The sequence below is a fragment of the Bison bison genome, unplaced genomic scaffold, assembly GCF_000754665.1.
Source record: "Bison bison bison isolate TAMUID 2011002044 unplaced genomic scaffold, Bison_UMD1.0 scf7180017864495, whole genome shotgun sequence".
Taxonomy (NCBI): domain Eukaryota; kingdom Metazoa; phylum Chordata; class Mammalia; order Artiodactyla; family Bovidae; genus Bison; species Bison bison.
In genome coordinates this window covers 9567982-9595927 of record NW_011495054.1, presented here as the reverse complement: position 1 = coordinate 9595927, position 27946 = coordinate 9567982, and the positions used below count along the sequence as shown (strand labels likewise).

Here is a 27946-nt window from a genome sequence, read left to right as displayed (position 1 = left end):
CAGCCCCCCAGATATATCTATTGATTGTGTTGGCCTTATGTTTCAGGGATCTGAAAGCTGCCTTTGGGGACATGTGGGGTGAAAGCTCTAGCAAGTGGGGAACAGAGGCTCACTGACTGTCAGGGTTGTTGAGTGTTTAATAACCTCTGGTCATTAGGCATGAACCATAAATTGTAACGTGGCTGCAGCCAGCTGTCCACCCCCACCCCCCGTACCCCTGCCCAGGTGGTGCCTGGGCCTCTGTGGGTGGGCCCGCCCCGCCCCTGACCCTGACCTGCCACGCCCTACGCCTCGCAGGTGCCTACATGCAGCCTGGTGCGCGCGAGCACATTGCCTACCTCACGCACACGGAACGGAGGAAGGACTTCCAGTACGAGGCCATGCAGGAGCGGCGCGAGGCTGAGAACATGGCCCAGCGGGGCATCGGCGTGGCCGCCAGTGCCGTGCCCATGAACTTCAAGGACCTCATCGAGACCAAGGCCGAGGAGCACAACATCGTCTTCATGCCGGTCATCGGGAAGCGGCATGAGGGCAAGCAGCTGTACACCTTCGGCCGCATCGTCATCTACATCGACCGCGGCGTGGTGTTCGTGCAGGGCGAGAAGACCTGGGTGCCCACCTCGCTGCAGAGCCTCATTGACATGGCCAAGTAGGCCGCGCGCTTGCCGGGGGCGCGCGGGGGAATAAACAGCATCTTACAGCAGAGCTGACGTCCTCGCTGCTTGGTGAGAGGGCGCCTGCAGTTCCTATGCCACGGGCCCCTCACAGCGAGCTCAGGTCAGCGCAGGGAGGCTCTGTCTTCTTCCTGATGATCTCGAGGTCCTCACAGTCCTGGTAATCTGGCTCTTCCTGAAACGCCCAAGTGTCCGTGGGGAGCTGTGTTAGCTTTTGTACAGGAAACCAGTGGAGAGAGGTGTCATTAAACACGTCCATGTACCTTGGGGTCTGAGGGAACGCCAGCTCCTCCAGGCCTGTCAGAATCTGAGCAGAAAGATGCAAAAGTGAAACAAGCCTCACAGGCCCAGTGAGCCCCACCCTCCCGGGCTAGAGTCCTGGTCTACTCATCACTCCAACGTTACTAAGGAATAAGGTATTTTTAGTACTTAGTGCAATGAGTTGGAGTCCCCAAGGACAGTGCATAAGTTGGATCAGATACTGAGAACAGAGGAAATTAAGAAACAATGAGGAGATGCACTCAAACATAGCTTTCTGGACCACAGACCCTCACAAGCACCCACCGCTACAAGTGAAGGTGGGATTCTCCACAGTAACAGAGACAGTACAGCTTCCCAGGCTGTCCACCCCAGCCCTCCACTCAGGCAGATACCTTTGCAACGTATGGGTAATGTTTATGCAGAATCCTCGTCAACAACCTAGAAACCAAAATTGTTGAAAACATGACTAGGCAGTATGAGACCAGGTTCATTGCCCTTACGACACAGAAAGGCAAGATGACTTAATGGGGGTGTGCGTAAATGCCCCCGTCACTGCCCGTCTCATCAGGGAGAAACGACAGTGCGTGTGAAGCAGGCCAAGGATACTGTGTTAGTTGTAAGAAATGACTGTTTTCCCCCATTTAGAAAAGCCGTCTCTGCCGCCCTAAGAGAAGGGAGAAATTATTTGCAGAAAGACACCCTGCTTCCCAGCGTGACCCAGACTGACATCTCACAGCCCAGCCCTCTGTCCAGGGGGGACTTGAGGACTGGGTTCACCCCGGCACCCCCCGCTCACCTCTCCTCGAGCACCCTGAAGCTGTTGCCGATGATGACCACCTTGGAAAGGGCATCCACCGACCAGTTCCTCCACAGTAGGTTGTTGTAGAGCGCCGTCCCGCAGTGCGGCATGTAGAAGACGGTGGGCTCCCCACACACGCTCCGCTTCCCCTCCTGGGGTCCAACATGCACGGGGTGAGCATGCATCTTACAGCAAGTGGGGGGGGGGCAGTCCTAGCCAGCCGCGCTCAGCGCCAGATGAGTTCAGTGGTGTGCGTGCACTCACCCACGACACAGCCGCGCCCAGGCCGCCATGCGCCTCCCGCCTGCACACGTTCCCCGACACCACGGTTAACGCAGCTGAGACGATGGGAGGCGGAGGGGGTGGCGACCTCAGGCACCAAAGGGAGAGACACTCCTGCGTCGCCCTGTGCGCCACCCCCGGTGCTGGCGACAGCTACAGAGTTACCCAAGACTGAATCGGGACATCCGGAAACCCGGAAAACTCACGTCTGCTGAACACACGCGTCCCGTGAGCATGTACAGCTCTGGACACTGAGGCAGGGGCAGGGCCCTCGGGAACTGTGTCCTGTGTCATTCTCTGCAGCTCCCCATCGTGACTCGGGCCTTTTCAAACATTCCCTTGGGGTCCAGCCGCCCCCTCTGGAGAGCCTTCTTTCCGGAGGTCTCAGAGATCCCCACTACTTGAGGATTCAGCCACAACTCAGCCAGGGTCTGGGCTGCAACCTCCCGCCCCCAGAAGGGGCACCTCCCGGCAGAAGGGCCTCACGAGGTGCAGACACCGCGCCCTCTTCCCCTTCGTGCAGCAACACGCCCACCACTGAGCACAGCAGGCACACAGCCCTCAGGAGGTACAGAGACCGCGTCTCCTCCCCTCGTGCAGCGACACGCCCACCACTGAGCACAGCGGGCACACAGCCCTCAGGAGGTGCAGCGACACGCCCACCACTGAGCACAGCGGGCACACAGCCCTCAGGAGGACCAGGCAAACGGCAAACGGTGCCGCCAGCTATAGGACAGCACAGGTCCACGTGGGAGCGACACACCAGCCCTGTGTGACGGGCCTCGCGCGCCCCTAACCACGTACCTCATTCTCCCCGAGAACCACCACGCCCAGGGCGTTGAGGACCGCGATTTCTAGTCGACTAAACAGAGGGTCGTACACGCAGCAGTGACTCCTGGGGATCTGCAGAGGGCGACGAGTGGCTCAGTCAACGTGCGCACGAGACGGAGGAGGGGGCGGTAAGGGAGGACACAGACTCACCTGGCACCGCTCCAGAAGGAGGAGCAAAAACGCCAGCTGGCTTCTAGCTATGACGCAGCTGGCGAACTTCCCGACGCCGTAACACACACACTTGAAGCAGCAGGTCCCTGGGACCAGGGTCTCTTCCGGGACGGAGCCAGGGGCCGCATCTGCCTCCACCGGGGGGGCGTCGAGATGCAGGTGTCCCAGGGCTTCTGAGCGAGACCCCTCGGGGGCCCTCAGCTGTTCCAGGTGTTTCCGGAGACACCCGGTGATGGTTTCTGAAAGAGCGGGCCCTGCACAGTCAGAGGGCACGCTGTGACCCAGGAACTAAACCATCCATGGCCTGGGGAGCAGGGCGCGGAAGCCTTCACTCCCCAGAGAAGGGGCTGCTGGCCACACGCGGGGCGTGCAGCGGCGCCCACCCCAAGCTGACAGCGGCCGGCACCTGGGTGCCCACGGCCTCAACTAAGGGAATGCTTCAAGCCAAAGTCAGGTTCATCCGTGGCCACGATGTCCATCTAATGCTTGTGTTAACTCATCCTAGTTTAGTAAGAGGTAACCAGTACATGGAATTGTGGTCTGAAATACTACCTTTGTAATAAAAGAAGAACTGAAGAGCAGAGCTCTCAAAATGATCTTGAGTAAGAACATTTAACGTGTAAAAAATTTTTAAAAAGGCTGGGGCGTCTAGAGACTAAGGAAAAATAAATCGTTTCACTGGGTGGTGAGTCCTCGTCTCTCCTTTTCTGTCACTGGTACTGAATTCAGTAGAACAGACTGTATGCAGAACGAAACAAAAAGCAAACAGCCATTTATCTATTCCCGTTAATAAGATACCAATGTTGACTCATCAGCAAGGACACCTTGAAATAAGACCCAGGCCACAGAAGGTTACATAGAGAGCTGGCTCTCCGCATCCACGCTGCTCAAAGAATCAGTGAATGCCTTCTGGAAAACAACCAGAAAGCGGATAGCAAGTTGACCACTTCCACCTCTGGAAATATACACTAAGAACATCACCTTAAATTTGGTAAAAAGCTTTATGCATGAAAAATTATGTATATCGGGACCTCCCTAGTGGTCCAGTGGTTAGGACTCTGCACGTCCACTGCAGGGCGCACAAGTCTGGTCACTGATTACTTAAAAAAAATAAAAACTATGTATAATAAACAACAAAAGTCCCTCTAAAGACTATAACTATGGTATACTTGTGTTATCACCCATCATGTTTAGGAAGAGACTGTAACAGCCATGTACGGTCAGGGAAGAGAACAGGATAAATGTAAATTTCAACAACACAGTGACAACTGACATCCACTGCTCCGGTGCAGCAGGCAAGCACCACCGAGAGCACTTCAGGAAGTACTTCATTTATACAGTTACACTACAGAGTATGTATGTTTCCATGTCCATCCACAGATACAGAAGCTGAGGACCAGGGTTAATGCAGGAAGACACACAGTTGTAAGGGGGGTTGGAGTCAGCATTAGAACCCAGCATGGACACCCCGCCGTGAAGCAGACGTCACCCAATGAGGGCTGGATCCCCTGCTTTGCCCACCGTCAGGCCCTCCTCCCACCCCAGCCGCCTCCCGCCCGAGCCCCACGGCACCCACCTAGTGCTGAGCTCCAGAAGTCAGAGATAACCAGGTCCTCCCTGTTGAGAAAAAAAGTGGCGTGGTCACCTCTTGCCCTTTTCAGGGCTCCCTAACAGGGACTCCCTCCTGACCGGGATGATCAGGAGGTGGGGAGGGGGCACACGCTCCGACGCAGAGTCCACCCCGGAGCCTGGGGCAGGGTGCCCGGGAGACAAGGCCAGAGCGGAGCCGCTGGGGCCCAGAGAGGGCCGGGGAGAGGGCTTCCCGGAGGAGGCCCCCGATTCACAGGGACACGTCTGGGTCTTGGCACACGGGGGCAGCTCCACAAACAGTGGCTAAACGTGGAGATTTAGCCTCTCCACACTTCTGTGTCCTCACCTCTAAAACGGGGTGAGAACTGCACCCCTCACAGAGTTACGGCAGGGATGAAATGGGGAACGCCCAGCACACTGCCTTGTACAAAGCAGGCCTCAATCCGCGGCCTTTGTTGCTACGGATAACCCCAAGGTGAAAGTACAAGAAGGGGCAAAACCAAGTGTTTCCCGCAAAACACAGTCGATTGTTAAATGAACTGCATGGATTCTCCAATCAAAAAACACAGAGTGGCTGAATGGATTGAGAGCATCCATCTATGTGCTGCCGACAAGAGGATCGTTTCTGACGTAAGGGCACACAGAGTGCGAACGGGAGGGACAGGAGAAGATATCCCATGCAAATGCAAACCAGAGCAAAGTGGGAGGAGCTATACTTCCATTAGAAAAAACAGAGTTTAAAACGGATATAACAAGACTTCATGGGCTGCAGCAAAAGCTATTCTGAGAGGAATGTTCACAGCCAGAAACCTCAAGAAACAAAGTCCCAAACAACTTTACACCTCAAGGAACTAGAAAAAGAACAAAGCAGAAGGAAAGAAGGAGCGGAGCAGATGTGAAGAAAATACAGATTAAAAAGACAATCGCGGGCTTCCCTGGTGGCTCAGTGGTAAAGAATCTGCCTACCAATGCAGGAGATGTGGGTTTGATATTGGGCTTCCCTGGTGGCTCAGTGGTAAAGAATCTGCCTACCAATGCAGGAGATGTGGGTTTGATATTGGGCTTCCCTGGTGGCTCAGTGGTAAAGAATCTGCCTACCAATGCAGGAGATGTGGGTTTGATATTGGGCTTCCCTGGTGGCTCAGTGGTAAAGAATCTGCCTACCAATGCAGGAGATGTGGGTTTGATATTGGGCTTCCCTGGTGGCTCAGTGGTAAAGAATCTGCCAGCCAACTAAGAGGATGTGGGTTTGATCCCTGGTCCAGGAAGATCCCATGTGCCGTGGAGCAACTCCAGGACTGAACCTGTGATCCAGGGCCCTCGAGCCGCAAAGTCCTGAGCCCGCGTGCCACAACTCCTGAAGCCTGCATGCCCGAAGCCTGTGCTCCAGCACAGGAGAAGCCACTGCAGTGAGAGGCCCGCACACCACGCCCGGAGAGCAGCCCCACTCTCCGCCAGCTAGAGAAAAGCCCAAGCAGCAAGGGGACCCATCACAGCCAATATATACATAATAAAACTATTTTAAAAAAGACAAATAGAGAAGATCAGTAAAACTAAGAGCCGGTTCTTTGAAAAGATAAACAAAATTGACAAACCATTAGCTAGACTCACCAAAAAAAAAAAAAAAGGAAGGCTCAAATAAAAATCAGAAATGAAAGAGGATACATTACAACTGGTACCACAGAGATATACAGAATCATAAGAGACTACTATGAACAGTTAAATGCCAACAAATTGGATGATCCAGAAGAAATGGATAGATGCCTAGAAATATTTTACCAAGACTTAATTATGAAGAAACAGAAAATCTGAACAGACTGATTACTAGTAAGGAAGGTGAAAGTGAAAGTGAAGTTGCTCAGTCATGTCCGACTCTGCAACCCCATGGACTGTAGCCTGCCAGGCCCCTCTGTCCATGGGATTCTCCAGGCAAGAATACTGGAGTGGGTTGCCATTTCCTTCTCAAAGGAAGTTGAATCAGTAATTAAAAACCTCCCAACCAAAAGAAGTCCAGGACTAGTTAGATTGACTGGTGAATTCTACCAGACATTCAAAGAAGAATTGATAGGGATCCTTCGCAAACCCTTCCAAAAATACAGGAGAAGGGAACACTCCAAACTCACTTCACGAGGCCAGCGTAACCCTGATACCATAACCAGATAAGGAGGCCGTAAGGAAAGGAAATCACAGGCCAACACCCCGATGAACGCAGACACAAAAATGCTCATCAAAAACACGAGGAGACCGAACTCAGCAACACATTACAAGGAGCATACACCATGATTAACTGGGGTTTATGCCAGGAACGCAAAGCCAATGTAATAATACAGCACATTACCAAAACGAGGGATAAATCCTATGACCATCTCCACAGATGCAGAAAGAGCGTTCGACAAAATCAAGCCTCCACTAAGATGATAACTATCAACAGAGCAGGCGTAGATGAAACAGAACTTAATAAAGGCTATAGACAGACGGCATTTTCACCAGAGAGAAAAGCGCCTTTATGACGAAGAATGCGCTGGGTGTATTTTAAACAGTCTTCTCTTCCTTCTGCCAGAGGCACCAGGTGATTTTCCCTGGCTCTTCACCATAAGATCCTGGTGGGGTTCCTAGAGGTAGGGGCCAGGGAAGTTTGGGGGTTCCCCTTGGACGGCAGCCCCAGGAGTCTCTGAGACTCACACACTAGTCCTCACTCAGCCAGAAGCAACTCATCGAAACGGTCCCTGAAGTGTTTCCACCAGCTCGTGGCTCTGGTGGCTTCCGCTCCTGAAGTGGGGCAGCTCTCCCAGGCAACAGGAGAACCCTGCCAGCTGTTCAGAAGGACCTCTGACCTCTGACGCTTGCTCAGTGGCAGCTCTGTGTCTGTCCTCTGACTCCAAAAGACGGCCTTGCCCTTCCAGAGAAACGACATCTTGCAAGGCTGCGCTGACTGCCCTTTCTCTCCTTGTGGCTATGGTTCTGGTGCCTCTCATCAGAACAGTGGCAGGAGGACCTCTCCAGTGGCCCAGTGGCTAAGAACCCATCTGCCAGTGCAGGGGCCTTGGGGTTTGATCCCTGGTCTGGGAAGATCCAACACGCCGCAGGGCAGCTAGCCCGCCCACCGCAACCAGAGAGGAGCCCCGCAGCAACGAGGTCCCAGTGCGGCCAAAAGTAAATACTAAAACAAAACAACAGTGGCAGGAGAGGAAATAAAAGAGCACGTGTACAACGCACCAGCAGAACTATGCCTCTGAAAAAAGCACGTTTGGAACAGAAATAAAAGGAGAAATGAGACAGTGATGGCTAAAAGATTGAGAACATTCTCAGACACTGAAAAATATCACTTTAACTCAAGGTCCTCTGGACCCTCAGGTGAAAAAGGAGAGAGAGGTCCCAGTAGAGGTGGTGGGCCACGAGGCATGCCAGGTCCAATAGCTCCTCCAGCTCCAAAAAGTGACTGAAGATCAACTGGCTTTCCGGGAATCGAGGATTCCCAGGACCAAAGGGGGCTTTAAGGAAGGGCCCTTTTAAGATCGGGTGGGTTGGGCGGGACACCCCATGCTACCATCTCACTAAAGGCCCTTCACCTCCGGACAAGCCATCAGCAAGGCTGACTCCAAGATGCCACAGTGGCTCCTCCTCCAAAGGCCCCGTGTGCTGCGTGGTACCCGGCTTCCACACGGCCTCCTCTCCTGGTTGCGGGTGCCGTCCAGGCCTCTGCTCCCATCCAGTATCCCGCCATCAACACAGCCCCTCGCACCCTGGGCTGGGCTGCCTCCTGCGCCGCCCCTACAAGGCCTCAGAGCAGCCCCGAGCCCTCTGCCACCCACTCCTCTGGTATTCCCCTGACCCTGATGTAACCCCCGGGTTCTGGGAGAAACTCCATGGGCAGCGACTATACGTGCATTCTTTATATTGGAAATACTAGGCTCGGGACTCCCCTGGTGGTCCAGTGAAAGATTCTGCCTTGCAATGCACGGGATTTGGGTTCAATCCCTGGTCCAGGAACTAAGACCCCACGCGCCTCGGGGGAAACTAAGCCCGCTCAAAACAACTACTGAGCTCGTGCTCAGACCGCCCAGCACGAGAGCGCCCACGCAACACAGAGCAAAACGCAGCCAAATAAATAATTGAATGTTAAAAAAAAAGCTGCAAAGCAAGCAAGCAAACACCACTAAGTCTCAACTGGAGACAGACACTGGAAAGGAAAATCTGTTCATTCATTCAACCTGCATGGGTTCATCTGTGTACCTTCTGGAGCTGGACTTAATAGCCATTCAGAGAACTACTGTCTCTGGCCTTACAGAACTGTCTCTGAAAGACACAGATGGGAAAACAGGCAATTATACAACACAGCAGAGCTGCATGGGAGGAAGAACAGGGCTCTACAGGTGTGCAAAGGAGATCAAGACTTTTAAATTCCTTAGAATCTTAAACGACTTGCTTAGTTTACCTTCTTGTCTCATTCTCCAAAGTGTAGCACATCTTTTCCAAGTTTTATAGTGAGATCAGGTGGAGCTGGGCAGTCCATTCAACACATTTAAACCAGATAGAAGAAAAAGCAAGCAACAACAACCTGGCTTCCTTAATTAACTGTCCACTGAAAGCAGTACTATTTTCATCATAAAAAGTGTTAACATTTTATTATTCTAAAAAGTTCTTTATATTTCATGCTTCAAATATCCAGCATAGATCATGGAGAGAAAAAAATATATCAGTAGAGCTGGAGACATTAAGGCAACCATACATTTTAAAAATTGAAAAAATTAGGAAAAATCTTGCGATTCCACGTTATTTTTTAAATGTCTATTAATAAACAGATTACACTCTCACAACTGTCCTCTCCTTCAGGAATCAGCACACAGCCGCGGGACTCCCAGTGCTAAGGTTCTTGCGGGGCTCTAAGCAGTGCACCTGTGTGTTCCACCACTTCCACTCTCTCCCCGTGAGACGGGCGTCGTCACCCCTACCACGCAGGTCACTGTGAGGGTCACATAAGATACTGCGTCTATGAAGATGCTCTGCAAAACCATAAGGTGCTTTAAACACATTAAAAAAAAAAACCAAAACCATATATGACAAACCCACAGCTAACATTATTCTCAACAATGTAGAACTGAAAGCCTTTCCTCTACAATCAGGAACAAGACAAGGGTGCCCACCCATTCTAACCACTTTTATTCAACAAGGTGCTGGAAGCCTTAGCTGAACCAGTTAGGCAAGAAAAAGAAAAAGAATCCCAGTCGGAAAGCAAGAAGTAAAACCGTCACTCTCTGCACAGGACATCGCACTACAGGCAAGAAGCCCCGCGAGACTCTAAAAGAGCCGTCAGAACGACCCGCAAACTCCGCAACGCGGCAGCAGACAGAACTCCACACCCTGAACTACGCTGCATCTCCACACACGAAGAACGAACTGGGGCTTCCCAGGCGGCGCTGTGACGAAGGATCTGCCTGCCAGTGCAGGACATCTAGAGACGTGGGTTTGATCCCTGGGTCAGGAAGATCCCCTGGAGCGGGGCATAGCAACCTACTCCAGTATTCTCGCCTGGGGAATCCCATGGACAGGGGAGCCTGGCGGGCTATGGTCCACGGGGTCGCAAAGAGTTGGACCCGACTGAAGTGACAGCACAGCACAGAATAATGAACTGTCAAAAACAGAAACTGAGAAAGCAACCTTGGGGAGGATGAAGATGACAGAGCAGCAGGACGGGACGCTCACCTTCTCCCACAAATACATCAAAAATACACGTCGAACGATTCTCGCAGAATATCTAATGAACGCTGGCAGAAGACTTCAGAGTGCGGAAAGGGCAACCACGCAGATCTCCATGCAACCGGGTAGAACAAAAGATAAAAACATTCCCGCACCCTGGGAAGCCCCCCTGCACCAGCCTGGAGATCCGTCAGAGCCTCGGGAAAGAACGCGGCAGCCGGCCTGCGGCAGCCAGAGCAAACAGAGGGCTACACGGGCGGGCAGTGCCGCTGCCCTGCGCCTGAGACACAGGGCCCGGCACAGGTCCAGGCTGGGTGCCGGGACATGGGCTTTGAGATCAGACCTAGGGAGGGCTGGGGTTGGCTGTGTGGGAACAGCTGGGACGGGGCTGGAATCGGGTGCACCCACAGCTAAGGGTGTGCCAGGCCATGTCGTGGGGGGCTGCATAAGGGGAGAGGCAGGTCCCCCTGTCCATTGTAGCCTTTTCCCTTATGCGCATACTCACAGAAAGCCAACTGAGAAAAAACACCAATATAAGACTTATGGGATAATACAAAGCATGCATAATAGGGATTTCAGAAGGGGAAGAAAGAGAAAAGGGGATCAAAAATGTATTTCAAGAGATTATGGCTGAGAACTTCGCAAACCTACAGAAGGAAGCAGATACCCAGGTACAGGAAGGAGTCGATCCCATGTTTCCTGCACCACAGGCAGATTCTTTACTGATGAGCCACCAGGGAAGCCCCAAGACATACTATAATTTAAAAAATGGCAAAAGTGAAAGATAGCTAAAGAGAAATTCTAAAGCCAGCAAGAGAAAAACTGGCGGCTCAGTGATAAAGAACCTGCCTGCCAATGTAAGAGACGTGGGTTTTATCCCTGGGTCAGGAAGATCCCCTGGAGGAGGAAATGGCAACCCACTCCAGTGTTCTTGCCCAGGAAATCCCATGGACAGAGAAGCCTGGCGGGCTACAGTCCATAGGGTTGCAAAGACTAGGACACGACTCAGCAACTAAACAACACATTTTAAGGGAACCCCCGCTCCCAACAAGGCCATCAGACAGTTTCTCTACAGAAATGTTACCGGCCAGAAATCTATCTTACAGTGGTAAGACAGGTTCAAAGTCCTGGAAGGGAAAGATCTGTAACCGAAGATCGTCCATCCAGCAAGATTATCACTTAGAATAGACAGAGAATTTCTTAAATAAGCAAAAACTAAAAAAATACAGCAATACTCAACCTATCCTAAAGGAAATGTTAATAAAGAGGAAATCACAATTGGAAAGTAAATCACATAAATAAGCCAGTTAAATAGACTTTTAAAAAATCTAAAAATCTTCTGTGACTGTGATAACCACAGAGAATGGAGCATGAACATGAAGATAAAAAAGAGGAAATCAAAACCATAAGACGTGGGGAAGAAGAGTAAGAACATAGATTATTTCCCCCTATAATGTGTTGGAGCCTGTATGATTGATTACCAGTCTAAGACAAGCAAATACAGGAAGGGGTTCACACACTTGAAAAACAGGGTAACCACAAATCAAAAGCATACAACAGAGTCACAAGAACCAAAAAGAAGAGAACATAAACAAGAGAGAAGAAAATCATCAAGCCACAAAAAAGAAAAAGGGACAAAGAAGAAACATAAAATCAAAGGGAAAACAAGATTTAAAATGGCAGTAAATACATATCTATTGATAATTGCCTTAAATGTCAATGGACCAAATGCTGCAATTAAAAGACACAGAGTGGCAGACTGGATTAAAACAAACAAACAAAACAAAAAACAAGAGCCTACAATACACTGGTCACAAAAGACCCACTTTAGGGCACAGGACACGAACAGACGGAAAGTGGGGATAGAAAAAGACATTTCATGCAAACGGAAGTGACGAGAAAGCAGGGGCTGCAATACTAATATCAGACGAAATAGACTTTACAACAAAGGAGATAAAGAAAGATAAAAAAGGACACTAAGTGATGATACAAGGACCAACAGAAGAAGATCTTACACTCATCAACATGCGCGCACCCAACACATCAGATCAGATCAGGTTAGGCGCTCAGTCGTGTCCGACTCCTCGAGACCCCATGAATCGCAGCACGCCAGGCCTCCCTGTCCATCACAAACTCCCGGAGTCCATTCAGACTCACGTCCATCGAGTCAGCGATGCCATCCAGCCATCTCATCCTCTGTCGTCCCCTTCCCTTCCTGCCTCCAATCCCTCCCAGCATCAGAGTCTTTTCCAATGAGTCAACTCTTTGCATGAGGTGGCCAAAGTACTGGAGTTTCAGCTTTACATCATTCCTTCCAAAGAAATCCCAGGGCTGATCTCCTTCAGAATGGACTGGTTGGATCTCCTTGCAGTCTAAGGGACTCTCAAGAGTCTTCTCCAACAACACAGTTCAAAAGCATCAATTCTTCGGTGCTCAGCTTTCTTCACAGTCCAACTCTCACATCCATACATGACCACTGGAAAAACCATAGCCTTGACTAGACGAAGCTTTGTTGGCAAAGTAATGTCTCTGCTTTTCAATATGCTATCTAGGTTGGTCATAACTTTCCTTCCAAGGAGTAACCTAACACACGGGGCACCCATACACAGAACAAATACTAACAGACATAAAGGGAGAAACTGACAGAAATCCAGAACAGTAGGAGAGGTTAGCACCCCACTCACATCAATAAAGTAACAGATACGAAATGATACAAAAAGAACAGTTAAGACTTAATGGGTATTTTTAGAACATTACATCCAAAAAAATACCCAGAATACACATTCTTTTCAATTGCACATGGAACATTCTCTAGGATTCACCACCTACTAGGGTACAAAACAAGCCTCAACAAATTTAAGAGCATGGAAATTATCTCAAGCATCTTTCCTGACCAAAACGGCATGAAACCAGGAATTAATCACAGAAAAAGAAATGAGAAAAAAAACACACGATTACACGAGGACTAAGCAACAAGCTGCTAAAAAACTAGTGGGTCAGCAGTGAAATCAAAGAGGAGATTGAGAAAGGCTGTTGACAAATGGAAATGAAAGCACAAAATCTATGTGATGCGCTGAAAGCAGTTCTTAGAGGAAAGTTCACAGCAATGCAAGCCTTCCTCAAAAAACAAGAAAAATCTCATATAAAGAACCTAATTTATCACTTAAGAGAATTAGAAAAAGAACAAAAAAACCTAAAACCAGAGGGAAGAAAGTAATAAATGTCAGAGAGGAAATAAACAAGAGAGATTAGAAAACATAGATAAACTCAGTAAAACCAGAAACTGGTTCTGTGAAAGGATAAACGCAATTGACAAAACTCGAGCCAGGCTCACCAAGATGGAGAGTGACACCCCAAATCAACAAACAAGAAATGGAAAAGGAGACACGACAGAAACACAGAGCAGAGCACCAGGAACAATTACGAGCCAGCACAGCTGACAGCCTGGAAGAAATGGCTAAGTCTCTAAAAACACATAGCCCATCAAAACTGAATCAAGAAGAAATCCTCTGATCACCAGAAGTGAAATACCATCTGTAATTTAAAAACTCCCTACAAAGAAAAGTCCAGGACCAGAGGGCTTCAAAGGTAAATTGTACCAAACATGAGAAGAAGAACTGATACCAACCCTTAAGTGAAGTGAGAGTGAAGTGAAAGTCGCTCAGTTGTGTCCGACTCTCTGCAAGTCCAGGGACTACACAGCCGACCGTGGCACTCTCCAGGCCGGAACACTGAAGTGGGCAGCCTTTCCCGTCCCCAGGGGATCTTCCCAACCCAGGGATGAAACCCAGGTCTCCTGCACTGCAGGCAGATTCTTTACCAGCTGAGCCCCCAGGGAAGCCCAATCCTTCTCAAACTCTTCCCAAAAAAATGGAGAGGAAGCAGCACTCCCAAAGACGTTCTATGAAACCATCATTACCCTGATACGAAAACCAGACAGAAACATCACAAAAAAGAAAAGAAGAAAATTATAGGCCAATATTTTTGATGAATATAGATGCAAAAATTCTCAACAAAATATTAACTGAATCCAATAACGCATAAAAAGATTAGACACTGCATCAAGTGAGATTCATCCCAGGTTCACAAAGATGGTCCAACATATGCAGAATCAATCAATGGGATAAACTGAAGACAAAAACACGGTATCACCATCTGTTAGATACAGAAAAAGCGTTTGAAAAAGCATTTGACAAAATTCAATATCCTTTCATGATTTTTTTGAAAAACTCTTTCTAAAGTGGATATAGAGGGAAACATCTCAGGATAATGAAAGCTATTTATGGCAAGTGAAAGTGTTAATCGCTCAGTCCTGTCTGACTCTCTGTGATCCCATGGACTGTAGCCCACCAGGCTCCTCTGTCCATGGAATTCTCCAGGCAAGAATACTGGAGTGGGTTGCCATGACCTCCTCCAGGGATTGAACCCATGTCTCTAATGTCCTCTGCATCGGCAGGTGGATTCTTTACCATGAGTGCCACCTGGGGAACCCATTTATGACAAACCCAAAGGCAACATGATATTAACTGGTAAAAAGCTGAAAGCGTTCCCCTTAATATCTGGAAGAAGATAAGGATGCCCACTCTCACCTCTTCTTTTATAGTATTGGAAGTGCTAGCCACAGCAATCAAATAAGGAAAAGAAACAAAAGATATTCAAATTGGGAAGGAAGAAATAAAATTCTCATTATATGCAGAAAATACAATACTATATATAAAAAACACTAAAGACCTCACACAAAAACTACTAGAACTGATAAATTCAGAACAGCAGAAACAAACTGACTGCATTTCTTTACACAAAAAATATCATAAAGGGAATGAAGAAAAAAAAAAACAACCTCTTAAAATTTCATCCTCGCCCCTCCCCCACCACCAAAATAAAATACTCTGGAGTAAACCTGACCAAGGAAGTGAAACACACACTGAGAACTATAAAACATTAATAAAGGAAATTCAAGATGACTCATGTCCCACGCTCTTGGATTGGACGAATATTATTAAAATGTCCATACTACCCAAAGTAATATGCAGATTTAATGTGATCCCTATCAAGTTACCCATGACATTTTTTTACATAACTAGAACAAATAATCCGAAAATTTAAACAGAATCATAAAAGATCCAGAATTGCCAAAGCAATCCAGAAGAAAAAGAACAAAGCTGGAGGCACAACCCTCCCACACGTCAGATAACACTACAAAGCTATGGTAATCAAACCAGTGTGGCACTGGCCCAAAACCAGACATATGGATCAACAGAACAGAATAGACAGCCCAGAGGTACTGCCACACGTCTGTGGTGAATCAATACTTTACAGAGGAGGCAATGATACACAATGGGAAAAAGACCGCTTCTTCAGCAAGTGGTGTGGGGAAAGCCAGACAGCCTCACGTAAATCAGTGATGTTGGAACACACCATCTCACCATACACAAAAAGACCCAAAATGGACTAAAGACTTAAATATAATGCATGGCACCATAAAAGTCCTAGAAGATATCATGAGCAAGATATTCTCTGACATAAGTTATACCAATGTTTTCTTAGGTCAATTTCTCAAGGCAACAGAAATAAAAAATAAATGAAGTGAAGTAAAGTGAAAGTCGCTAAGTCATGTCTGACTCTTTGAGACCCCATGGACTATACAGTCCACGGAATTCTCCAGGCCAGAATACTGGAGTGGGTAGCCTTTCCCTTCTCCAGAGGATCTTCTCAACCCAGCAACTGAAGGCAGGTCTCCCGCACTGCAGGCAGATTCTTTACCAGCTGAGCCACAAGGGAAGCCCTAAATGGGATCTAATCAAACTTAAAAACTCAAGCTTCTGCACAGCAAAGGAAACCACAAACAAATGAAAAGGCAACCTAAAGAATGGGATAAAGTATCTGTGAACAATGCAACTGACAAGGGTTTAATTTACAAAATACATAAGGAGCTCACAAAACAACAAAACATGAAACAACCAACTGAAAAACGGGCATAAGACCTAAACAGACCTTTTTTCAAAGAAGAAATACAGGTGGCCAATAGGCACGTGAGAAGACGCTCATCACAGCTAATTACCAGAGCAGTGCACGTCAGAACTACAATGAGCTATCTATCCCCTCACATCCACCAGAACGGCTTTAAAAAGTCTACCGATATCAAATGCTGGAGAAAGGCACGGAGAAAGGGGGGTCCTCTGTACTGCCACTGGGAATGTAAGTTGGTGCAGCCACGCGGAAAACACTTACGGAGGTTCCTCAGCAAACTTAAAATAGAATAACCATATGATATGGCAATCCCACTCCTGGGCATATATCCGAACAAAGCTATAATTTAAAAAGATACACGAAACCTATATTCATAGCAGTACGATTCACAACAGCCAAGGCATGGGAACAACCTAAGCGTTAACTGACAGATGAATAAAGAAGATGTGTGTGTGTGTGTGTGTGTGTGTGTGTGTGTGTGATGGAATACTACTCAGCCATAAAAAAGACACCATTTGCAGCAACACAGCTGGAAGCAGAGATTACCATACTAAGTGAACTAAGTCAGAAACAGAAGGACCACATGGTATCAATTATATGTGGGATCTAAAGTACAACACAAATGAACTTGCCTAGGAATCCAAATCACTCATGGACACAGACAACAGGCTGCTGCTGCTGCTGCTGAGTCGCTTCAGTCATGTCCCACTCTGTGCGACCCCAGAGATGGCAGCCCACCAGGCTCCCCCGTCCCTGGGATTCTCCAGGCAAGAACACTGGAGTGGGTTGCCATTTCCTTCTCCAGTGCATGAAAGGGAAAAGTGAAAGTGAAGTCGCTCAGTTGTGTCCGACCCTCAGCGACCCCATGGACTGCGGCCCACCAGGCTCCTCCGTCCATGGGATTTTCCAGGCGAGAGTGCTGGAGTGGGTGCCGTTGCCTTCTCCGAGAGAACAGGCTGGTGGCCCCCAGAGCAGAGGGGAGAGAGGGCTGGCGTGGGAGGCGGGGTCAGCAGATGACACTTCCATATAGAGAAGGGATAAACCACACGGGCCTACTGTACAGCAGAGAGCTACAGCCAATCTCCTGTGAGAAACCACAATGAAAATAACATATAAAAAAGAATGCATATGTTAACATATGATAAATGAATCACTTTGCTGTACAACAGAAATTAACACAGTTTAAATCAACTACACTTCAATAAAAAATACTGATCAGAAAAAAAAAGAAACAACCTCATGTACAACTGCATCAAAAAGATTTTTATACCTAAAAAAGAATAAAATACCTGAGAATAAATGTAACCAAGCAAGTGAAAGATTCACATACTGAAAAAGACAAGATATTAAAGAAAGAAAACTGAAGAAGACACAAATAAGTGGAAACATATTTCCTGATCATGGATTGCAATTAATGTTGTTAAAATGCCCATATTACCTGAAGAAATTTACAGATTCAATGCAATCCTCATCAAAATTCCCATGGCATTTTTAATGAAACAGGACAAATAATTCTAAAATTTGTATGGAACCACAAAAGACCCCAAATAGCCAAAGCAATCTTGAGAAAGAACAACAAAGCTAGAGCTACCATGCCCTCTGATTTCAAATCTATCACAGTAATTAAAACAGTATGGTTTTGGTTTAAAAACACACACACAGATCAGTGGAACAGAACAGAGCCTAGAAATAAATCCACTCCATCTACGGTCAGTTAATTCACAACAAAGGAGCCAAGAATGCAAAATGGAGAAGACAGTCTCTTCAATAAACTGCATTTGGAAAACCTGACATCACATTAAAAAGAAGAAGAAAGCTGGACCACTATCTTACACCATACACAAAGCTCAGCTCAAAATGGATTTAGACTTAAACATAAGACTTGAGATCAGGACTTCCTTGGTGGTCTAGCTGCTAAGACTCCACACTCCCGATGCAGGGGGCATGGGTCTGACGCCTGGTCGGCGCACTAGATCTCACACGCCGCAATTAAAAGATGGAGCATGCCGCAACTGAGAACTGGTGCGGCCAGACAAACAAAACTGCGTATACTTTTAGAAAGACCAGAAACCATGAAACTCCTGGAAGAAATCACAGGCAGTAAACGTGACACAAGTATTTGTGATGCTTGTCTGTTTCTATTTATCAAAAATTTTTTGGTGATGATATTTTAAATCTAACACCAAAAGTACAAGTAACAAAAGTAAAAATAAGTGGAACTACATCAAACTAAAAAGCTTCTGCATGGCACCTGTAACCATGGACACAATGAACAGGCAACATACCGAATGGGAGACAGTATCTGCAAACCACGTGTCTGCTAAGGGCTTAATATCCAAAGCATACAGAGAACACACAACAGCAAAACACCCCAAACACTTCGATTAAAATATGGGCAGGAGATCTGAACACACCTTTTTTTCCGAAGAAGACATACAGATGGCCAACAGGTTCATGAAAAGCTGCTCAACATCACTAAACAGTAGAGAAGTACAAACGAAAGCCACCATGAGTTACCACCTCATACCTCTTAGGATGGCTATATCAAGAAGAGAGAGAAATAACAAGTGCTGGTAAGGATGTGGACAGAGGAGAACTCTGGCGTACTGCTGGCAGAAATGTCCACTGGCGCGGCCACTACGGGGAACAGTATCAAAAAATTAACAACAGAACTACCATTTGAGGGGTCCCCGACAGTCCAGTGGCTAAGACTTCACGTTCCAACACAGGGGGTGTGGGCTCCATCCCTGGTTGGGGAGTTAAGACCCCATATGCGACTTGGCCAAAACAAAAACCAAAACCGCCAAAGCGCACCCAGAAACAATGTGGTAACAAACTCAGTGAAGACTTTAAAGATGGCCCACATCAAAAAAAGTCTTAAAAGAACTACCATTTGAGCCAACAATTCTACTTGTGGGTATTCCTCCGAAGAAAATGAAAACACTATTTCGAAAACCCACGCGCATTCACGCCCATGCTCACTGCAGCACGATCTGCGACAGCCCAAGATGTGGAAGCAGCGTATGTGCCCATCACGGGAGAAAGGGCACAGGAACTGGGAGAACACACACACTCCAAGACACCAGATCCTCACAAAAACTCTACAAAAAGGCAAAACGATACGACACCGACAGATGAGCCCCCCAGGTTGGAAGGGGGCCAACATGCTACCAGGAAGAGCGGAGGACAGCTACTAACAGCTCCGGAAAGGCCAAAGCGGAAACGACGCTCAGGGTGGATGTCTGGTGATGAAAGTAAAATCCGATGCTGCGAAGAACAATATTGCAAAGGATCCTGGAATGTTAGGTCCGTGCATCAGGGTAAACTGGACGTGGTCAAGCAGGAGATGGCAAGAGTAAACATCGACGTCTTAGGAATCAGTGAACTAGAATGGAGGGGAACGGGCAAAGTTAATTCAGCTGACCACTGTATCTCCTCTGTGGGCAAGAACCCCATAGAAGAACTGGAGTAGCCCTCAGAGTCAATAAGAGAGTCTGAAATACAGTACTTGCGTGCAACTTCAAGAATGACAGAATGATCTCAGTTCATTCCCAAGGCAAACCATTCAGTATCACAGTAATCCAAGTCTGATGCAGAAAAAGTCAATGAAGACCTAGAAGACCGCCTAGAACTAACACCAAAAAGAGATGTCCTATTCATCAGAGGGGGCTGGAATGCAAAAGTAGGAAGTCAAGAGATATCTGGAGTATCAACAGGCAATTTTGGCCTTGGAGTACAAAATGAAGCAGGGCAAAGTCTAACAGAATTCTGCCAAGAGAATGCACTGGTCACAGCTAACACCCTTTTTCAACAACACAAGAGACAACTTTGCACATGGACATCACCAAATGGTCAATATCAAAATCAGACTGATTACATTCTTTGTAGCCGAAGATGGAGAAGCTGTATATAGTCAGCAAAAACAAGACCAGGAGCTGACTATGGCTCAGACCATCAGCTCCTTATGGCAAAATTCAGGATTAAATTAAAGAAAATGGGGAAAACCACCAGGCTAGTCAGGTACGACTTAAATCCAATCCCCTATGAGTGTAAGTGGAGATGACAAACAGATTCAAGGGACTGGATCCAGCAGACAGACTCCCTGCAGAACAACACACAGAGGCCCGTAGTGCTGTACAGGAGGCGGCGAGAAAGACCATCCCAAAGGAAAGAAAAGCAAGAAGGCAAAGGGCTGGTCTGAGGAGGCTTTACAAGTAGCTGAGGAAAGAAGAGAAGTGAAAAGCAAGAGAGAAAGGGAAAGGTTCAGCCAACTAAACGTGGAGTTCCAGAGGAGAGCACGGAGGGGCAGATGGCCTTCTTCAATGAACAGTGCAGAGAAACAGAGGAAGACAACAGAGGGGAAAGACGAGAGGTCTCCTCCAGAAAATCAGAAACATCAAAGGAGCACTTCATCCAAAGATGGGCACAATAAAGGACAGAAACGGTAAAGACCTAAGAGAAGCAGAAAAGACAGAAGAGAAGAGAAGCAGAAAAGAAAGAACACACACAACTGTACAAAAAAGATCTTAACGACCCAGATAACCACAGAGGTACAGTCTCTCACTCAGAACCAGACATTCTGGAGTGTGAAGTCAAGTGGGCCTTGGGAAGCACTGCTGTCAAGAACAGAGAAGGCAACGGCACCCCACTCCAGCACTTTTGCCTGGAAAATCCCATGGATGGAGGAGCCTGGTAGGCTGCAGTCCATGGGGTTGCTAGAGTTGGACACAACTGAGAGACTTGACTTTCACTTTTCACTTTCATGCACTGGAGAAGGAAATGGCAATCCACTCCAGTGTTCTTGCCTGGAGAATTCCAAGGATAGGGGAGCCTGGTGGGCTGCTGTCTATGGGGTCGCACAGAGTCAGACATGACTGAAGCGACTTAGCGGCAGCAGCAGCAGCTGTCAAGAAAGCTAGAGGAGGTGATGGATTTCCAGCAAAGCTACTTAGAATCCTAAAAGATGATGCTATCAAAGTGCTGCACTCAAAGGTGAGCAAATCTGGAAAATCCAGCAGTGGGCACAGGACTGGAAAAGGTCAATCTTCATTCAAATTCCCAAGAAGGGCAGTACTAAAGAGTGTTCAAACCACTGGACAATTGCACTCATCTCCCATGCTAGTAAGGTTAGGCTCAAAATCCTCCAAGCTAGGCTTCAACATTACATGAACCGAGAACTTCCAGATGTTCAAGCTGGGTTTAGAAAAGGCAGAGGAACTAGAGATCAAATTGTCAACATTCGCTGGATCACAGAGGAAGCAAAGAATTCCAGAAAAACACCTACCTCTGTTTCAATGACTACGCTAAAGCCTTTGACTGTGTGGATCATTAAAAACTGTGGAAAACTCATAGAGATAGGAATACCAGACCATCTTACCTGTCTCCTGAGAAACCTGTATGCAGGTCAAAAAGCAACAGTTAGTATCCTGTATGGAACAACTGACTGGCTCGGAACTGAGAAAGGAGTACAAGGCTGTTTATTGTCACCCTGTTTATTTAACTTATACACAGAGCACATCATGCAAAATGCTGGCCTGGGTGAGTTACAAGCAGGAATCAAGATCGCTGGGAGAAGTATCAACAACCTCTGATAAAATACGCAGATAATACCACTCATATGGCAGAAAGCAAAGAGGAACTAAAGAGCCTCTTGATGAGGGTGAAGGAGGAGAATGAAAAAGCCGGCTTAAAATTCAATATTAAAAAAACTAAGATCATAGCATCCGGTCCCATCACTTCATGGCAAATAGAAGGGGAAAAGTGGACGCGTGACAGATTTCCTCTTCTTAGGCTCTAAAATCACTGCTGATGTTGACTGTAGCCATAAAATTAGAGGACAATTGCTTCTTGGCAGGAAAGCTATGACAAACCTAGATAGAATATTAAAAAGCAGAGATCATTTTGCCAACAAGTGAAAGTCACTCAGTCATGTCCAGCTATTTGTGACCCCATGGACTATACAGTCCATGTATTCTCCAGGCCAAAATACTGGAGTGGGTAGCCGTTCCCCTCTCCAGCAGATCTTCCCAACCCAGGGATCGAACCCAGATCTCCTGCATTGCAGGTGGATTCTTTACCAACTGAGCCACAAGGGAAGCCCAATATAGTCATATAGTCATAGCCATGGTTTTCCAGCAGTCAGCCATAGGTACATATAGTCAAAGCCATGGTTTTCCAGCAGTCATGTATCGATGTGAGAGTTGGACCATAAAGAAGGTTCAGCACCAAAGAACTCATGTTTTCAAAGTCTGGTGCTAAAGAAGACTCTTTAGAGTCCCTTGGACAGCAAGGAGATCAAACCAGTCAATCCTAAAGGAAATCAACCCTGAATATTTATTGGAAGTACTGATGCTGAAGCTCCAATAACTTGGAAAAGACCCTGATGATGAGAAAGACTGAGGATAGGAGAAGGGAGCGAGAGAGGATGAGATGGTTGGATGGCAGGATGGCATCACCAACTCAATGGACATGAGTTTGAGCAAACTCAGGGAGATGGTGAAGGACAGGGAAGCCTGGTGTGCTACAGTTCCTAGGGTCCCAAAGAGTCAGACATGACTTAATCTGTCTTGTGTCAATCTGATTATTAGAGCAGCCAGAAGAACCTAGAAGAGTAGACTGTTCCTCCTCAACACTATATAAAGTACACAGCAAAGCATGGAGGGGTGGGGGTGGGATAAACCAGAATAATGGAGAGCTTTGAAGTTACCAAAGTTTTGAAGGAAGTTCTGAAGTTCCCTGGTTCCAAACAGGGAAAGGAGAACGTCAAGGCTGTATATTGTCACCCTGCTTATTTAACTTATATGCAGAGTACATCATGAGAAACGCTGGGCTGGATGAAGCACAGCTGGAATCAAGATTGCCGGGAGAAATATCAATAACCTCAGATATGCAGATGACACCATCCTTATGGCAGAAAGTGAAGAACTAAAGAGCCTCTTGATGAAAGTGAAAGAGGAGAGTGAAAAGTTGTTTTAAAACTCAACATTCAGAAAACTAAGATCATAGCATCTGGTCCCATCACTTCATGGGAAATAGATGGAGAAACAGTTAATGGACTTTATTCTGGGGGGGCTCCAAAATCACTGCAGATGGTGACTGCAGCCATGAAATTAAAAGACACTTGCTCCTTGGAAGAAAAGTTATGACCAACCTAGACAGCATATTAAAAAGCAGAGACATTACTTTGCCAACAAAGGTCCATCTAGTCAAGGCTATGGTTTTTCCAGTGGTCATGTATGGATGTGAGAGCTGAACTATAAAGAAAGCTGAGCACCGAAGAACTGATGCTTTTGAACTGTGGTGTTGGAGAACACTTTTGAGAGTCCCTTGAACAGCAAGGAGATCCAACCAGTCCATCCTAAAGGAAATCAGTCCTGAATATTCATTGGAAGGACTGACGCTGAAGCTGAAACTCCAATACTTTGGCCACCCGACGTCAAGAACTGACTCTTGGAAAAGACCCTGATGCTGGGAAAGACTGAAGGTGGGAGAAGGGGACGACAGAGGATGAGATGGTTGGATGGCATCACCGACTCAACGGACATGAGTTTAAGTAAACTCGGGGAGTTGGTGATGGAGAGGGAAGCTTGGCGTGCTGCAGTCCATGGGGTCGCAAAGAGTCCGACATGACTAAGATGAACTGAACTTGAAGTTACCAAAGACAAAGGTTTGAAACCTGGCTCTATACACATCTAGAAACCGTTTTTCTTCGAGACTCGGTGCCCCATCGGGACCCTAGCGTGGCTGAGATGTTCATCTCGATAAACAGCGCTTAAGCCAGTGTCAGCCACAGAGCAGCAGCTCCTCAATTAACCAAGGATGAGACTCGTGAAAATGACTATCAAGTGTGCACGCTGCGGCCCTGGTGTGAGCAAAACCACTGATGACCGATATCAGCATTATATTCATACCGAACACGGGCAGCGCGCTTACCACGCGCCAGATACTGTTTGGAATGCTGCAACCATTTACTAATCCACTGAACCCTCGAAACAAGCCTATATAGGTACTATTACTATTTTCACGCCCATTGGCCACGCCAGTTGCAACCGCCATAAGAGACGTTATTGCGTGCTTATTACAATAATGAGCTCTTTATCTCTGTTACCTCCACCCAGAACCCTTAAATCCTGAGCGTTAAAGGGGACAAACGGCGAGACTGGGGCTCGGGGAGACTCCCACGGGCGTGAAGTCTGGACCCAGGACCGAGTCCGTCCTTACCTGGCTTCCTGGATGCGACGAAGCACGACTCCACCGTCCACCTCGGGCTCGGCTCCCGGGGTCCCAGCGGCCGCCGTAGCCTCCCTCCGCTTCGGACGCCGAGCCGCTGAGCGCCTTCTCCGCGGAGAAGCCGCCCGCCAGGTTTCTCCTGTCGCCGCCGCCGCCGCCGCCATGGGCCTCCGACGTCACGGCGCGCTGACCCTACGTCATCGGCGCGCGCCAGCCCTGCGGGAACTTCACGGGTGCGGTAGGCTCAGGTGGCGCGTGACTCTGGGACCACTCTGCCGCGCGCGTAGGTACCGGGCGGGAGTCGCGGGGACCACTAGGTCCGAGAGCCCGATCGCCGACCCTGGGGCTGCCTGGAGACTCCGGTGGGTGGGCAGTGCCCGGCGGCGCAGGGACACCGAAGCGGGGGAGGGGGGGACCCCGGGGGAGAGAGCCTTTTGGGCGCCCCTCCGCGCTGTGACCCGGGCCCCGATTTACTCCTGCGCCTTTTTGTCCGCCAATGCCAGCTCCCTGAAGCTGAGGCCAGACACGTCCCCCTGCCACCTGCGGTTAACCATCGCTTCCCGGCCCATCGCGGTCGGTCGCACCCCTTTGCCTGCTCTGCAGACCCTGAGGCCACACATCACCGCCTCCCCCTCACCGCCCTCCACCAGGGACTTCTGCGGCCGCATCCCAACAGTTGCCCTACCCTTGGCCCATTACCGGCTCCTTCTGGACCTTTCAGATAAGCGAGTGGACCTTGGCAGAGGACGGCCCAGTCCTCTGGGAACAAGGGATGGGGGTTTCAGGATGCAGTCCTTAGCCCCAGGGGGCTTAGATACCGCCTCCATAGGCATCCGAATATGCTTCACAGATGCCATGAGTATGACCCTAGTGAGGCCCACCCCAAGATAGCAAGAGCTGAGAAAAGACAGGTTTTACAGGCCACCAAAGACTCAGTGGTGTCCTCTCTAGGGACTTCTACCAAAGGAGCTTAAAAAAGAAAAAACAAAACTCCCTTGTGTTCCCAGGAGGATGGCAGATGGTGAGCAAGCATTTGAAACCATGTCCCTGGGGACACTGAGCTTGGAGAAAATGACGGTTGGTAATACAGATTTGAAGTGACCAAAGGATCAGACCTTGTTTTGTTTTCCTGGAGAGTGTGGAGTTTACTTGAAGGCCAGTGTCAGCTTGGTGGAAGGATAAATTTAACACTGACCTGTCTCTGGAGGGAGGAAGCCAGAGACAGTCAAGGTAGTTACTGAAGGAGAGTACAAGAGAGGATTAAAGTGATGCCCTCGTCCTTTCTGAGTTTGAAATTTCATGAGTTTTCTCTCCTCTTTTGGGAGTTTGAATGTCACTTGTTAAATTCTCTGTCTTCTGGAAACATGCCCAGCTCTGGGATTCTACATGTTTAGATTACTTTTGGGGCTGTTGAGGTGACAGTTCCTTAATCTGAGTTCCATTATTACTACAGCAGCTGCTTCATTTGTATCGCTGTGCTCAACACCCAAAGCTTTTTCACACCGGTTATTTAATTTTATCTTATGTGTGACATAACTTTTACAAGTTAACTGTGGGACTTACTCTGAGGTTTTGCTCCCCTCTCTTTTGGATCTTGAAACACACTTTTCAACTTTGTGGAAAGCTCTCTTGAAGCGTACCATTTGCTTAACTCTGCTGGGTCACATGCTCACTCATGGGATTCTGAAATAATCTACGCCTTGTGTTTATTTTAGGGCCAAGGGACTGATCTTTGAACGGGAAGCTTCAAACTTTAAAAAAGAAGCCTTCAGAATGGCTTTGAAGAAGACAAGCTAGACACTGCTTCAGGGCACCACCTTCAGCATGCATCTCGCCTGTCCAGGGGTGTCCCTGGTGAGGAGCTCTTTGAAGGGTTCGTTCCACAAAGGGCCAGAGAGCTGATGCTCATGGAACCAGATTGGTGGATCTGACTTTCTGAAACAATCGTCTTGCTTTATTTTATTCTTTCTGAGAGGCTGGAGGTACTGATGGGACCTAAGGGCCTCCGGGGAAGGGAAGCAGCACTTTCATGCTGAATGAAAACTAGACAAGTGACTGCTGATGACTGAAGACACCTAAACGCCCCACATCCGGATTCAGCAGACTGGGGACCCGGAGGAATTGCCACTGTTGGGGAGAATAAAGCCAGACTGGAAAAGAAAACCCAAATGAAGAGAATGAGGGCCCGCGGAGAGTAAATGGCAGCCTCCACCTCCACAGAGAGCAAGTTGGCCTCCTGGTGAGCAGCAGGGCCTGCGGGGGTTTAGTTCCTGCCAGGCTGCTGGACAGATGTTTTGGGTGAACTGAAAATCCCCAACTGGATTGTCTAGATTTAATTAAGGGGGGGGAACCATTTTCCTCAGAGCCACTAATCAAGGGCTATTTCTCTCTGAAGCTGATGTGTTGTGACCGCACAAGCCTCTTGCAGGGTCTAGCGCTGCTGGTAGATTGCAGAAAGGATAGCTGTGGCTGGATTCTGCAGCTGGGCTGTGACAGTACCACAGGCGATCAAGTCCTCGCTTTTGAGAGACAAGCAGAGGTGGCCGTGTGGAATTTCACCATGAGGAGAAGTTTGGCCAGACTGGCTCTTGAAGGGTGTTACACAACACCTGCCTGAAACTCTGCTTATCCCTAAATGGGTTAAGCCTGTCTGAATTTGGTTCAGCGAATGTTAAATAGAGGAGAGGAAAGTGAGAGGTGTGGTTTCAAAAGAATGAGCAGAGTTTATGACATATTTATGTGTGCAGTTCAAAATGACACTCAGGTGTTCTTTGTGGGCCTGTCAAGAGTTGGGGCACTTTAACCCGGGGAACGTGAGGAAAAGGCGGAAAGGTGGGGAAAAGGTGGAGCCCAGCAGTGGGTTTCATTCATTCATTCATGTATTCATCTACCTACAAGCTTCCAGTTCACTGACATATAATTGATGTTCAGCACTGTAACTCACATAATCATGAAAAGATTACAGTAAGTTTAGTGAGCATCCATCATCTCACACAGATACAAAATAAAAGGAAAATTTTTTCCTTGTGATGAATTTACTCAGGATTTACTCTGTTTAACAACTTTCATATATAACATACGGCAGTGTTAATTACATTTATCATACTGTACGTTACACCAGGGCTTTGCTGGTGGCTCAGCAGTAAAGAATCCTGCCAATGGAGGGCATGTAAGATATGCGGGATCTATCCCTAGGCCGGGAAGATCCCCTGGAGGAAGAAATGGCAACCCACTCCAGTACTCTTGCCTTGAAAATCCCATGGACAGAGGAGCCTGGCGGGCTACAGTGCACGGGGCCACAAAAGGTTGGACACAACAAGCAACTGAGCACACACTCAGTGGTAGAGAATCTACCAGCCAATGCAGGAGACACAGGTTCGATCCCTGGGTCAGGAAGATCCCCTGGAGGAGGAAATGGCAACCCACTCCAGTATTCTTGCCT

The 27946-nt window shown here is 48.0% G+C and overlaps 3 protein-coding genes across 3 annotated transcripts in view; 2 read left to right on the top strand and 1 right to left on the bottom strand.

Annotated features, from left to right (window-relative positions):
- TFIP11 (tuftelin interacting protein 11) overlaps positions 1-3700 on the top strand; it is a 20232-nt gene extending 16532 nt beyond the window's left edge. The window contains 1 exon segment of the mRNA XM_010828705.1: positions 298-3700. Coding sequence (XP_010827007.1) covers positions 298-653 — 356 coding nt within the window. The 3' untranslated portion in view covers positions 654-3700.
- SRRD (SRR1 domain containing) lies at positions 114-24676 on the bottom strand. Its single transcript, XM_010828707.1, has 7 exons — positions 24496-24676; positions 4595-4635; positions 2998-3257; positions 2821-2919; positions 1732-1886; positions 1328-1373; positions 114-981 (listed from the first exon to the last, which is right to left on the bottom strand). The coding sequence occupies exons 1-7, from the start codon at positions 24666-24668 to the stop codon at positions 763-765; spliced, it is 993 nt and encodes a 330-aa protein (XP_010827009.1). The 5' UTR covers positions 24669-24676; the 3' UTR covers positions 114-762.
- Positions 24677-24700: 24 nt separating this feature from the next.
- HPS4 (Hermansky-Pudlak syndrome 4) overlaps positions 24701-27946 on the top strand; it is a 27910-nt gene continuing 24664 nt past the window's right edge. Inside the window, 2 exon segments of the mRNA XM_010828704.1 lie at positions 24701-24787; positions 26220-26743. Coding sequence (XP_010827006.1) covers positions 26703-26743 — 41 coding nt within the window. The 5' untranslated portion in view covers positions 24701-24787; positions 26220-26702.

Excerpts from the sequence above, each read along its gene's own strand:
- SRRD (XM_010828707.1), bottom strand. The coding sequence starts at position 24,668 with ATGGCGGCGGCGGCGGCGGCGACAGGAGAAACCTGGCGGGCGGCTTCT. Across the intron at positions 1,887-2,820 it reads TGGTTCTCGGGGAGAATGAG|GAGGGGAAGCGGAGCGTGTG; the intron begins GTACGTGGTTAG and ends GTTGGACCCCAG. Across the intron at positions 1,374-1,731 it reads TTCAGGGTGCTCGAGGAGAG|GTTGTTGACGAGGATTCTGC; the intron begins GTGAGCGGGGGG and ends TTTGGTTTCTAG.